This window comes from Crocuta crocuta, unplaced genomic scaffold (genome assembly GCF_008692635.1).
Source record: "Crocuta crocuta isolate KB4526 unplaced genomic scaffold, BGI_CrCroc_1.0 scaffold2, whole genome shotgun sequence".
NCBI lineage: Eukaryota > Metazoa > Chordata > Mammalia > Carnivora > Hyaenidae > Crocuta > Crocuta crocuta.
The window spans coordinates 5,716,025-5,731,015 of record NW_027528640.1 but is presented as its reverse complement, the minus strand read 5'-3'; the positions used below and the strand labels follow the sequence as shown (position 1 = coordinate 5,731,015).

General features: G+C 40.6%; 1 protein-coding gene across 1 annotated transcript in view; it reads right to left on the bottom strand.

Moving 5' to 3' along the window:
• Positions 1-3,420: 3,420 nt before the first annotated feature.
• The window catches only part of A1CF (APOBEC1 complementation factor), a 75,882-nt gene continuing 64,311 nt past the window's right edge, over positions 3,421-14,991 (bottom strand). Inside the window, exons 8-12 of the mRNA XM_077755196.1 lie at positions 13,547-13,820; positions 11,421-11,626; positions 8,148-8,284; positions 7,042-7,196; positions 3,421-3,688 (exon numbers count right to left, since the gene is read on the bottom strand). Of these exons, the coding sequence (XP_077611322.1) occupies positions 3,537-3,688; positions 7,042-7,196; positions 8,148-8,284; positions 11,421-11,626; positions 13,547-13,820 (924 nt within the window). The 3' untranslated portion in view covers positions 3,421-3,536. The remainder of the gene's footprint in view (positions 3,689-7,041; positions 7,197-8,147; positions 8,285-11,420; positions 11,627-13,546; positions 13,821-14,991) is intronic.

Genomic DNA, 14,991 nt, shown 5'->3' with positions numbered 1-14,991 from the left:
AACATACGGTGAAAATGAACATAAATTGAAAATTATATTGAGACAATATTCATGAAAAGCTAATCAATGTGAATGGAAGGATGTATTTAAAAAAAAACTTTTAAGTAAAGCTAAAACTAATTTCCTGCATAACTGTTATCAGTACACAGCTATAGTTTGATCTCCATCCACCATTTAAAAGTCAAGGAATTGTTGTTTGTTAGGTATTTTTTGAAGTCAATGTTTTCTTAACATGAGGTAGCTTTCTAGCAGCATTTTTGCATGCTTTTACCCAAACACAGTGTGGTTTGGCATGACACGAGGTTTGGGCACAGGTGGGAGGAAAGGACTCGCTATGCAGGAAAACCGTATCTTGCTACAGCTAGAGATGGTCTTCTAGCTACAGTAATGGGTGGGAGAGAAATATAGCAATTGGAGAATAAGCAGCATATTTACAGGTAAGAGTATAGATATCTAATCTCACTGCTGTACCATTTCCTTGTAAGTAACAGTGGTTGATTTTAATTTTCACTAAGATGTTAAGTCTCCAAACTTAGAAACGCAATCCTAATTTACTAGATGTTCCTAACCTATTGGTTTGGTATTCTGTTATCACTTGGTTGGTTGGCTCATTTTAATTTCTTCTATGAAGAGTTTTTTCTAGGAAGCAAGAAGTAAGAAGTAAGAAGTAACAACAACAAAAAAATAGATGTTGATGCACAAGGTATGATGGGTATCAAACAGGTGCTAGTTTCTGATGTCCAAAAATGTGAACACCATGTGAAATAAAACTCTGGTCCCACAGTTGATTTTTAAACATCCCATTTTTTTAAGGTTCCAAACTCATTATAGTCGGAGCTGTTCTACATGACTTATTTGGGAGAAGTAAATCCATACGGCACTGCAGACACACTGATACTTTCTATGAATAGGTTCTAATGGAATTCAAAGTATTCTCTCGATGTTATTAGAATGAAGTAAAATTTCAGCAAAAAGTAAAACTATAGCTACTCACTTGAATACAATCCATTCTTATGAGGTAAACATACAAATACCTATGTTTCCTTAAGCAAGTAATGAGATGATGTTCCAGTAGTAATTTTCTTTTTTTGTATATTTAAGCTATTTTTTGTATATTTAAGCTTCTGTTCTTAACCTTAAAAAAAGACCTCATGATTTTATCAGGATACTGATTTTTCTCATGAAAGGATTCCTGTGGTTAACTAATTATTCATTTTAATTAAATTTAAAACTCCTCTGGATGAAACCTTCTATTTTGCATTGACAGGACATGAAGAGGGACTCTTTTCTATTTCCAGAGATTTGAAAGAATGTTAAAGCATTTGCTCTTGGATTTTGGAATGCTTTTTTTTGACTAAGTAGGAATTTGCCCCAATATAATTACTCTTTTTGAGTATAGAAGCAGGCCTGTAGGGGAATGTAGATTTGGACCTGAAAATTGCTTATGGAGGAATTTTTTCACTTCCTCATTTTTAAAATTAGTTTGGTCCAACAGTTAGTTTGAAGCCAATATGAATTATATTCAAATTTGTCCTTTTTATGAGATGAATATATGTAAAATATGATTTGGCTCTTTAACTTAGAGAAATTTTTCTTGCATTTTTCTATTTAATGGAAGTGAAATAAAAAAGGAAGACCTTAAGGGACAGGGTTGAAACACAAAGATTATGCCCATTCCCAAAGTTAGTTGCACCTTAAAATCACCTAAGATCTTTAAAAAGTACTGAGACTATTACCCCATGATATTCTAATATAATAGGTATGAGGCGCCGTCTTGGCACAGGCATTCTGAAAAGCCTTCCATGTGTTTCTAATGAGCAGTCAAGTTTGGGAACCACTATCCTAGGGAACATGAGGACCAACATGTAAAGCCGAAAGCACCAGGACTTTCAGAGTGAGCTTAGACTTGAGGCCTTTGATATCTGATTGGAATTAATTGAACTGAAAGGTTACAAGGACTCTTAATTGTTATCGGGATTTAGCTGATTTTGATTGGAATCTGGACTGACTTTGGATCCCAGGATTCCACTCAAGAGTTGACAAATTGTTCTGTGTCTGCATGTTTATGTTTTCCTTTGAGTCCCGTAGAATTTTACGGGGGCCGAGGGCTTTTTTTTAATGGCAATTCTGGTACTGTGGGTCTTAACTACTAACGAGACTGAACCAGTAGTGATAGGTGTTTGGAGTTCAGACCTCGATTATTTCTGTTTTGAACAAAACACAGTCATTTATAGGTATGGCAAGAAAGTAGTGCTTTCTGCTCCCTCCATCCTGGTTGTCTGTAGCACCTGAATCCCCACGAGAAATTCCTGGAGGATTTTGGTAAACAGCACCTTGGCTGGGTGTCTAAGGATCAACTTCTAATCAATCAGCAGTTATGGGTGTAAGGTTTTCTGTGACAGGTTCAAGACGAAAGGGCTCAGATATGGTAAAGCTGTCTGATACTTGTTGAAAGTAGAAGGGAGGAAAGGTAGAGGCTTTGTTGGCAGATTTAACGTGAGTGGGTTAGACAGTCCAAGGCTGACCCCACATCAATATAACAGTCTCTGAATGCCGGATGGTGGTCTGGATGCTGGCAAAAGACCAAAGAAATGAGAGTGAATCTTCACTTTTCTGTTTGAAATGACTTGGCTGCCCATTTGCTGAATAGGAAAAAGCATCATAAGTGCTAATCGGTAGATCTGATACGGCTTTTTATGGTATTAGGCACAAGCAAAATGAGACTGATATGAAAATAAACCAGTGTGAACAAGTGAAAATGTTTACAATGAGAAGAAGTCCTTTTATGCTGTTGTGGTTACTGTGTTGGGGGACCCTTGGCAAGGATGGGGGGTCCAGGGAAGAAGAGGTGCAGGCTGATGAGTTTCATAGACAGTGGGCTTGGATTCATTTTATCCTTATCTGCAACACATCACAATGATTTCCAGGAGGTCCCCAGGGGCTGCGGGGGCAGGGACATGCTGTTCATGGTGCAGTGAACAGAAGTAATGCTGACCCCATCAGTCCTTGGGCAGTCTTTCACGGACCCCAGCCTGAGAGCATACCTCACGTGGTGGACAATGTGGAACGCCTTTCAAAGAGCATCCTCCCCCCCCTCCCCCCCCACGGCCTGTTTGTGACTCTCTGTATCACAAAACCAGACAAGAGCCAAGGTTAAGACTCCGGAATTCACATGCCTCTCTTTGTTGTTTCTGACCCAAGTCTGCTTAGTCCCTGAACGCGTGCTGGTTAACAGATCTCTCTCCACATTGTCAGGTTCAGAAACACGTCCCCAAGTCCTTTGGGAGCCTGGGAGAAACAACTTTGGGGGCAATGGCCCTTTAGCTTTCAGTCAGACAAAAGGCTTCTTGATATTTGATTTCACTGGGAATACATCTCATATCACGATTCTACAATTAATATAAGCTAAAGAGTCTCAGGAAAGGCATCGCTTTAGGAAAAGTATTACTTGTGATCAGAAGGAAACCGAGTGAGAGGTTTAATTCTTCTAGATAGAGTTGTGTGTGTCTTATTCTTAAATTAAAAGAAAGATATCTTCAGAAGGCTCCATATCCATCCCCTCGGGCAGTCACTGCAAAAGTGGGGTAGACCTCATATGCTGTATATGCTGCTAAGTCTTGTCCAAGGGTCACCGCCTGCTTGAGCTGGGCTGCGGACACGGGTGCACTTGCATTAGGGACAGCATACCCTGGAGGGGACAGAGAAAGCTTCATCAAAGGCATTCATGCGTGCTACCTTTGGTTTATTGTCTTCTTTTGGGAATATGAAAATTTAATGTCACTTACAGCCAAAAGTTAATATGTCTATTTAACAAAATGAACTCATGGGGTAGCTCAGTCAGTTAAGCCTCTGATTTGGGCTCAGGTCATGATATCGCAGTTTGTGAGTTCAAATCCTGTGTCAGGCTGTCCACTGTCCCCCCACCCTGCCCCGCCCCTCCTCACTCTCTCTCTCTCAAAAATAAACATTAAAAAAAAATTAAAAAAGGGGTGCCTGGGTGGCTTAGTCAGTTAAGTGCCCGGCTTGGGCTCAGGTCATGATCTCACAGTTTGTGGGTTCGAGCCCCACATCGGGCTCTGTGCTGACAGCTAGCTCAGAGCCTGGAGCCTGCTTTGGATTCTGTGTCTCCCTCTCTCTCTGACCCTCCCCTGCTCACACTGCCTCTCTCTCTCTCTCTCTCTCTCTCTCTCAGAAATAAATATAACGTTAAAAAATAAATAAAAGAGTAAAAAATTGAATGCAGGAGAGATAATATCTAGACTCATTGACTAGGGGACAGTGTTCCTTGAAGCGAGGTCAACTATGTATGCCAGAACCACTTCACGCTTACAGGATTGGAAACACTGGAGGCAGAGTTTGAGAAACAGAAGTGTAACAGGATGCTGAGTTAATGAAAGCTTGAGATTTAGAACTTTTTCAGAGGGTTGCAGAATTTACAACGGAGAGGGGGTGATTGAGAGGCTGGTAAGGCTTGAGAGGTGCGGCTCTGTGGGTCTGATTTTGTACCCCTTACCCTCACCTAAATGAAATGTTAAAAAATCATTTTTTTCACCCAAGAAGGACGTATAGGGACTAGGTAGACCAGTAGGAAAAATATTGAACATTTTCACGTGTTTCTATGTAGCACCATAAAAGCAAATACCTGGCATATTTGCATTTAGACCGAACCGTGGAGGGTGAAGACCATCTTGCCTCTCCAGCAAGCTGTCTGGGAGCCATGAGGCTTGTCCTCACCATAGACAACCAAGGCGGTTGAGTGGCGAGGAGGTCATCATGAGCGGTCATGTTAATATCATGTGTGGCTGATTGACATCCACTTCTAGAGAAAAGGGCATAACAGCTATTGTCTAAAAGCAATGTTTCTCTGTTAATGTTTTAGATCAAAATCAAGTTTTTTCTGAGCTGATCCAAAAAAGTGTGCAGATGACAAGAAAGAGGGAAAAATATACTTAAGCAACAAATGTGGACCTGATTAAAAAAAAAAAAAAAGGCCCATTTAGTTTATGTGCCATGGCGGTCATCCCAACCCAGACACATTGATTTCTTTCTGGTAGCTTCTCAGGAAGTGGTGGCAGGAAACTGGCTGGACTATTTTTTAAAAGATTAAATCCAGTCTTTGGCTTGTGCACTTTGGCTGGTAATGCTGACTAATGCACTACTCAAGTTCGGTACATCTTCTGAGGATGTGAGAAATGTGTTACCAATTACTTTCCTAACTTTGGAAATTGTATTTCTAAATAAGTGAGTAAAAAATACACATGTGTGAGAGAGAGAGTGTGTGTGTATAGATTCTATTTTAGGGGTTTTGAATTTTCTTCTTCAACTTGGCTAATTTCCCAAGTGCAAGAGTACTTGGATCTTAAACAGATTCTTCCCTGGGAGCCCATTATTCTTTGCTTGACTCCACAGCAAAGTTATAAGAGAGGCTCTCAGAGTCCTAGGCATCCCCAAGACAACTCTCATGCCCTAAATATTTTTTACTTCTTGTGGGAGCGAACAGAAGTGAGGACAAGAGCAAACATTCTGAGGTAAAGTAAATCCTTTCCAATGTGCAATTGGAAAGTTCTGACAGTGGCCCATTTGTTTTTATAGTACGTTATTTAGGTGGCGTTGTGGTGCAGCTGTCCACAAGATAGGGGCTCCATCTTCTCCAAGAACCAAGACCCCTGGCACAGGACACTCAGTAGACTGACATGGTGACACCCTGTTGTGTGGCAGGCGAGCACGGGGCTGGTGGCCCCGGTACAGCCCAGGGGACCTGCCCTGTGCAGTGGTAGCTGTTGGTCTGGCAACCTCACAGGGGCACACCACACATCTTCTCCATGTTTGACAGAACAAAGTTGGAATTGAAGTCACATTCTCAGTTGCAACCTTGATTGCCAGAATGGAAAACATATTTTCAATTTTTGAGAAACAAAAGAAAACCAGAATGAGCCCAGGTGTTACGTATGTGGGCAATAGAGAGTTGTCACGCCTGTACGTGACCAATGTATGAATGAATGGATTGACAGAAATGCCCTCTGTCCAGGTCCGGTCAGATCTCTGAGTTGGTCTTAAGGGAGGTATGACTCATGACCAATTTCTTCAAAAGAAATGAACTTTTATTGCTAAAAATGGAGTTATTCAACCTAACTGCTAAGGAAAAATAACCAGAACAAATTTGTTGTCTGTTTTTTTTTTAATCTCTAGAGGGTTCATTTTTTAATTATCGGCATTGGTTGTAGGTACATAATAAATGGGGGAAAGTCTTTTAAATATGACCCTAAAGGTGTGTCAATCTACAGATAGGCTTTACGTTGAGCAAATAGCATGTGCTCCAGACCAAAATTACAGACCAGATAAAATGAGGGCTGATTATCCACATATTGAATGTATCCCAATTGAATGTAATCCCAATGTAAGACTCTCTCTTACACAGAGTTTTTGACTTAAAATAACTTAGAAATATATGGTCTACATATTTCTTTCAGAAAGCAAAGTAATAGAAGTCAAGTTGAATTGAAGATTAGAAAAGTGCAGACAGTCCAAGGGCTCCTTAAAAGCCAGTTGATCTTGGCCAAATTACTTCACCGTCCCCGTCCTTGGTTCCTTTAGCTTACAATGGGGGTTATGCTTCAAGCTACCTCTTGCAATGTCATGAGTGTTACTGGTATAATATAAAGCATGCTGAACATTTATTTAGGTGAGAGCCTGGTGTGCCCTGAGCATTCAAGTAAACATCAGCTCTTAATAGGCAGTTCCATACTCTCTTATTAAAAGTGAAGACCCGAGCCAATCAGATTCAGAGCCTGGCTCTTTTGAGATCATGCTGTCACTCAAGCTGAGCTGAGGTTGGCCCCCACTTCTTCCTTGCACTCCCTATCACTCCTCTCTGTCCCACCCATATGGTTCACTCACTTAGACAGTGTTTTTGGTCACAGATGGTGTAAATCATATTTTCTGTGGGTGGAGGTCATAAACAGCTCTGAGAGTCCATGGTCCCAAGGGAGGGCTTCCCAAACACTCTAGGTGGGGCACCATGTCTGGCAGAATTTTCCGTACCTGGGAAAGCAGTGGCAGCAGCAGCAGCAGCAGCAGCAGCGGTGGGGGCATCGGCCCCATCGGTGGGGATGCCCAGGGTGTGAAGGGTGTGCTCAGCTGCGTAGGTCTTGGCTTCATCCACGTAGGCACTTAGCTTCGGAGGTGTGAAGTGGTGGCTGCGAAAGGCATATTCAGTCAGGGTAGGCATTTAAATTTGAGAGGCTGACATGGGGCCAAAGTTATGTGGTTGTTAGTGTTTTCAGATGAGCGGATAGTGGAATTTTGTGTGGGTGATTTTTATTCTCTTTGCACTGAAGACTTCTACGTGTGTGTGTGTGTGTGTGTGTGTGTGTGTGTGTGTAGGAAGATTTGTGACCTGACCCAGGACGTCAGTGGTAGACATAACATTCCTGGATCACACACATAACTAACTACATGGCTTTTCTACTGTGCATGTGAAACAGGAGAGATCCTAAAATATGCACAGATGCAGGCTTGAGGAGGTGATACCCACTCACAGAGAGGATCTTGGATCCAAAATTTAGGTAACAGAGCATGGGGTTATTATGTATAAAATGGAAGCTTCCTATGGTTCAACCTGAGCACTACACAGATAAAAGAAGGGGCGATAGTCTTCAATTCTGTTACATTTTACGTCTGAAGTTTTTCATTGGTTGATGATGCTACACAGTCTTCATTGTCTGTATGCAACGCGGGGCCTTTGAGAGGTTGGCACATCTATCCCACTACACAACTCAACATTTGCGTTTAATGAAAATTGAGTAGATAGTAGACTTAAATATTTAGCTTCTATAGATAGTGACAAAATAGGGGCACCTGAGTTGCCTAGTGGGTTAAGCATCCAAATCTTGATTTCGGCTCAGGTTGTGATCTCACAGTTCGTGGAATCAAGCCCCGTGTCAGGCTCTGTGCTGACAGCGAGGGGCCTGCTTGGGATTCTCTCTCCCTCTCTCTCTTTCTGCCCCTCCCCCTGCTCATGCACACATTTTGTCTCTCTCAAAATAAATAAACATTAAAAAAAAAGATAGTGACAAAATATACTTAATTTACTGGAGACTCTTATTCTAAAACCTTATAAGATTAGGTATTTAGGGGACATTACGCACATCGCAGGATTCTGGCTGGCCAGGGCAGGAATGGTTACTTTGTATAAGAATAGTTGCCTTTGATCTTGTCCAATGGCCGAGTGTAGCTGATATACCGGTTGTCCCCAGTTATTTTTCTGACAAATTTCTTCTAGTATCTACAAGAGTTAAAAAAGAAAAAGTGATTTCCCTTCCAAATGTCACATTTACATTATTTCTCCAGCTTTCAGGGCTTTAAACTCTAATCTTCAGTGTTGAAGCCAATGTAAGAAAATATAAAATGCCACATGGTTTAATGACTTCTACGGTTTAAGATGAACTTAACTTGAACTCCATTTAAAATGTTACGTCTATTAATTCATAAAAATCACTTTCACACCATTTATTCTAATACGTTTTTAGTTCAGTCCATTAGCTGTAACTTTTTTTTTTTTTTACCAATAGCTTAATTTTATGATTTGTTTGATGTATTTATTCCATTAAAGAAAAATTGACATTTCAGCACTGTGTGGCTGGATTTCCTCCTCATTATCCTCAATCCTTCTGTCTATAATGGTTTAGAGAAAATAACCTAAGAATATATTCTTATTTCGTGTCATTTGTAATAGGGTTTTCACTTTACATTTTCATAAAAATTGAGTTAAAAAGTTTAATAGGTTACTAGCTCCTGGTGAGTATTAACAGATGGGTGTTGACAGTTGCAAAGTTTGTCTGGCAAAACACCACTTCTGGCTATTTTTACAACGATCGGAATTTTAGAATCTTCCTGCGTGCTTTTTCCTTCATCACTACCTCAAACTGAATCTTGTCTCAAGGCACACATTAAAAAGTTTGTTTTCATCCTGAAGCCTTTTTTGGTGGCCTACCAGCGCTGATGCTCCCCTGAGTCAGCACATTCAGGAAACTGTGCAAAACGGGGCTGCGTCTGAGAGGAGTTCGTGTTTGGGATAGAGCAATGTCCCTGGCTCACTCCATGGAGGGTCTTACCTCATTTGTTCTGACACTAATCCAGCTGCAATAGCGGGGCATTTTCCAATGTATTAAATTTGTAGATTGCTCCTATTTCCTCTATTAACTTTTCCTTTCTAATACTCCTGGTTTTGCAGCATCCCACATCATCCCATGTCATCTACAAAGCATTCCCTAAGTGTTCCTGGGCACCAGCAAGCCACAAACATCGTGTCTGTCTGTGTGTGCCCAGTGTGCAAGCAGGTGCTCAAGAAGTTACAACTATTGACTGTACAGGGCAGTCCCTGTCTCTCTGCTCCTGTTGGGCATTTGTGACCCCACCACGGAACTGTTAAGGCCCCATCTATGTTGGTTTGGGTTGGTGTAGCCTTCCATGTTTAAGCCATAGTTGTAGAGAATCAGAGACAAACTAAAGAACTTTCATTAGTTGCTAGAGATGGTTCCTTACATATTAGTATAAACCATGACCAGTTTCTAAGCTGGGTTTAATATGAGATGCAGAGATTATCCCTCACACTATGACAGCTCATAGAACTATGATATGGAGTTTATACTTATTTTTTATTTTCTTAAAAGATTTCTAAGTATCTTAGTTCTTTAAGAGGGTTCCTTATTTTACATTTCAATTCAAGATAGATTGGATGACAAGCTTTAGTGTTTTCTGAGCAAGGCTTCATCATGACACTGGATTTTATTATAATTATGTATACTTATATTTTTACATAATATTATATATAATTATTATATTTACATGTCAGTATCCTCTTCCTGGATTGCCCTATGATTTTTGATGGCGAAGACTGTATTATATTCTCTTTTCCACCCACAGCACCTAACACAGTACTCGGTGTGTGATGGATGCCCAATAAATGGTTTTTGAATAAACAAATGATGGCCGTTTCCCACTCTGATAGGCATCTTTATTTATATATTTATTTATTTTTAATGTTTTTTATTTATTTTTGAGACAGAGAGAGATAGAACATGAGTGGGGGAGGGGCAGAGAGAGAGAGAGACACAGGATCTGAAGCAGGCTCCAGGCTCTGAGCTGTCAGCACAGAGCCCGACACTGGGCTCGAACTCATGGATCACGAGATTATGACCTGAGCTGAAGTCAGACGCTTAACCGACTGAGCCACCCAGGCGCCCCTAGGCATCTTTATTTTTAATTGCCTGGGCAGGGAAAGCAGACACCTTAGATGAACGAATTTGTATGTGTAAGACAACAAAAATCGTATTCAAGGTGAGCATTTAGAATGCGAAGTTTTCTGCTTGATTGCAATCATAAGGCTACTCCCATTGACTTGGGGCTTATACCTTTGGGCCTGGAGTAGGGAAGTTTCCTGTAGGGTCAGCAAACTGCACCTGTGAACAACCGGTTATTGCTTTTTCGGTCAGTATCTCTACAGGCAGATGGCATGTACTGCACACCCACAGGCAACAGGCTATGGGTCAACATAGATCCTGTTTTCATTTATTTTCCACAGTGGAACCGCTTTTATAACTTTTAATTTTCCAGTAATAAGAACCACAGCCTCATGCAGACACATGGAAACGTGGAGCTGTGGAATGAGAGCATTAAAAACTCACCATAATCACTGCCCAACTATAATTATTATAGAAGACTTAATTGGATACTACTGATGGTGTCTCATAGTTCACATGGGTAATGATATCACCATCGGTGGTGTGGTGTTTTCTCTTAAACACAGTGTTTCTGGGGCGCCTGGAGGGCTCAGTCGGTTAAGTGCCCAACTCTGGCTCAGGTCATGATCTCATGGTTTGTGGGTTCGAGCCCCATGTCGGGCTCTGTGCTGACAGCTCAGAACCTGGAGCCTGCTTCGGATTCTGTGTCTCTCTCTCCCACTCATCTCTGTCTCTCTCTTTCTCTCAAAAATAAACAAACATTAAAAAAAAGCAACACAGTGTTTCCAATAAAAGATGTCCTGTTTGGTCTAGTCATTCCCTGTCACGACTACTCTGCATTAGCCTATTCCTGCACGGTAGGCATTTACTTTGAGTCAGGGCCTTTGCTTCACTTTATTTTCATTTAAGGTATTGGTTGATAATTCTTGATAGCTCTCAGGATCTTCATATTCCAGTTGTTCAGATTATTCAAGGTGTCAAACTTCTTCAACTTTTTAGGAAGTGTGAAATGGGAGAGCGACACTCAACAGCGGGCATGTTGATTGGCCGCGTTGTCTATGTAAACAAAACAAAATAAGCAGTGGCCAAAGTGGGGACCAGGTCAAATAATTTGAGGACAAGTGAGTGAAGGTCTTTGGCCTAACTTAAGGAAATTGTCTCTGGGATAACATGACCTACCTGGGGAGCAAGTTTAATTCCCTGGGGTTTTAAAGTGACAGGATTCATTGGGGTGAGCTCCATCCCAGGTAAAAGATCGTAGAGTTTGTCTTCTCTCTTGTCTCCTTTGACCTGGTATCCACGACCCAGGCCTGTGTAGGCCAAATAGCCACGGCCGCCTAGTCTTCTTACTCCCGCAGCCCCTACAGGTACATTCATGTAAATTTCTAGGAATGTAAGAAGGCATTAAACTGAATCAAACCACCAGAAAATCACCCTGAATCTTACTGTAATGGAAAAGTTAGCCCAAGTCCCATTGATTACCACCCTGAAGATGCACAGAAAACTCTAGGATTCTGATGTAATGAAACTCAACAAAAGGTAGGGGTCGCCATAGGTGTCTTTTTTTTTTTTTTCCTTTTTGACTCTGGGGAAGAAAGCAATCCTATCAGAGTCATCCGTAAGTACACGAGCAACTTTAAACTTCGGTACAGAGGGAAATTTTGCAACTTCTGTCTTCAGTTAACCTTTTGTTGCTATTTTTCTACAGACTAATAAATGTTGGGGAGGCATTTACTTAAAGATCCCAGGGTGTTATGACCATGTGTATTAAAAGAAGAGCTGCATTTTTATCATTGATCAGTAAATCAGAAATGAATTCTAGCTTCTCCAATAGTTCCATCCCCAATGATCAGTCGGGAAATGAACTTTGAGAAAACAGGTTTTTAAGTTCATTATTTTCTGTTTTATGGTCTGTCAATGTGAGGCTTAAATTTCCATTGAGTTTCATTAGTAGATTCCTTTTGATTGATTGTTTTGCCGTGTTGCTACTTTGATTTCCTACCGATGGCATAAAGTGATAAAAAAATTAAATTGATTACCCTTCATCCATGAATCTCATTCATTGATTTCCTTTCTTGTTATAAGGTATTTTTTCCCTTGGAATGGACTTTGTTTTTTTCCTACATTACAACTGGCTGCCAATTTATATTTAATGTATGGATTACTTAATAACATGATTTCAGATTACAAATGCATAATATTTTAATGACATTGTTTGTCATCACATAGATTATGCCAGAGGAAAACCTGATGATTTCTTTAGCATTATAATCTTGGGCAGAGTGATTTTATGACGATTTTGGAAATTGTAAGACTGTTGAAGACTAGAGATCTTAGGATGGTCAATTCAGTTTTCCTGAAAAATAGTAAAACACAGTAAGAGAATAGTTTTCAAGTAATCTGGCATGCCCCTTTGCTTCTAATTAAAACCTCAGGATGGAGTTAAATACAAGTTTGTTGTCAAGTTGCCCAGAATGGTATCATATTTGGAAGATAGAACTGGGATCCTTTGGCATTAACTACATCCAAGCAGAACCATTCTGAAGGATCCCATTAAGCAGAGACGAACTCGTTCACTAGAAATTTTAAAAAATGGTTTCCTTTTCATCTATGTTCCTTGAACTGAGCCCAGAACCTTGCTTGAACATTTGGACTTCTTCTTATAGGATTATATGGGAAATATTTATTGTTTAATAGTCTTTTTTCCTATTTGGACTTTACTATTTAGTTCCCCATATCCTGGAGAAATAAGTTGATTTCCTCAATAGTGTGGCTTTTTAGAAGGCATAGCACATATTTCTGGGGGAAGTCCAATGAAAGTATGTCATGTGTCTGTTAGAATGCATTTATGATAATTTGATTTATATACGAATATGCCCCTGAGTCACTGTCAAATACACGTGTCTTGACATATTTTTACTATTTGACAGAATTGGTTTTCATTGGCCCGTCCTTGCTTTCGCTTATAAGATTTCTAATGAGTCACAAATGACTGAAATATGGTGGTGGGCCAATGATAAGGGAGTAGCTAACTACTTAGTCTGTACAAGCTTTATGCACCAATGAAAAGATCAGATGTATGCATTAGACTCCTTTGTGCTATGTCCTGACCAAATTTTTCCAATAACCAGTTGTAATGTGAAAAAAGATTTTTTATAACTGTTGATGTACTAACATTTGATTTTTCATAAACAATTTTCCAGTCCTTTTCTCCCAGTGGACCCATCCAATTTGTCTAAGGCTATTGCAGTACAAATCATTTGACATTGTGGAGTTATTTGTGGGCAAGAGCTGATGAGCGTTACCTCTAACAGAAGGGGCTCGGATAATGGCCCTGTTGCCAAGATGTCCTTTGGTGCCTGGGAAGTGAAGGCTGGGAATTGCTGTATAGGCCTGAGGGGCATAGAAGACAGGAGCTCCAAGGTAGGTTGTGGTGGGATCATAAACATGGCCCAACGAGTAGGTGTAGTCTCCTTGCAGCATGGCGCCCCTTCCTCCAGTGCCTCGGGTGTACCTAACGTAACTGTCCTTGTCCACTGGTTTGGCTAGGGTCACTTCAATGGGAGAGCCATCTAGCACCTGTTGTGGAGAGCAAAGAAGAAACAACATCAGAAGATATGAAGACAACCCAGTGTGGCGGAGCCTTTGTCTCTTGAGTGTTAGTCAGTTTGCTGCTCTGTTCACTGTTTCACTGACACGTATCTTGTCTCTTTATCAGTTCATATTTGTGGGTCAGTTGAGTTTTCCTGAGTGGTTTTGTTGGTAAGTTGCATATAATATGCAACAGGGTTGACAGTGACAAATTGGCCACTGTCTACTGACATATGGGTTGTAAATTATGTGAATACAGTCACTGTGACAGGGAATTATGTGATATTTTTATGAGATATATATGGTTTTAATTATATATTATATAAATCTAAGAAATTTTAGGTTAATAATGGGTAGAATATAATCTTCACTACATAGCACAGCACAATGAAGGGTACGGGGATCTTATCCATTGTTAGCACCTTGGCATGGTAGTCTAGTCAGGTTGTTCTGGCTGCCAGCCAGCTAAATAGCTTACTTCTTCTTTTTTTAAATATTTTATTAATTTTTGAGTGAGAGAGAGAGAATGAATGAGGGAGGGGCAGAGAGAGAAGAGGACAGAGGATCCAAAGCAAGCTCTGCGCTCTCAGGCTGGTAGTAGAGCCCGATGAAGGGCTTGAACTCACGAAGTTCGAGATCATGACCTGAGTTGGAGTCAGATGCTCAACCAACTAAGCCACCCAGGTGCCCCTAAATTGACTTTCTTCTTAGAGTGGCTGCACAATAGGTAAGTTTTTACTAGAAAAAAAAAAGGAAGTTTAAATAATGGGGCCCTACTTAGGGAAGAGGAATCAGGAGGCTACTGTACTTTCCCCAAAGGTAACAGTGAAACAAGCTTTTGACCTGCTGCTAGCTGAGAACTGGCAGAGAAGCCAGGGGAAGCACTGCGATCTCTCAGTCATGCACTTCTTAAAATATGTCCTAAAGAATTATTGGGCTGGTGTTTGTTTCTGATGCAAGTTTTTGACATTTTGCAAACAGATCCCGATGTTGAAGACAATGGCTGTGTGTAAATCTACACACACCACTCGCTTTTCTCTATTGCTTTCTGACACAAGAGACCAAGATGACTCTCAACAAATGCTTGATGGATTGACGTATTTCTTATCAAAGGGACAAGGTGTAGTGAGGAAGCATTTGTGGCTTCCTCTGAATCAGA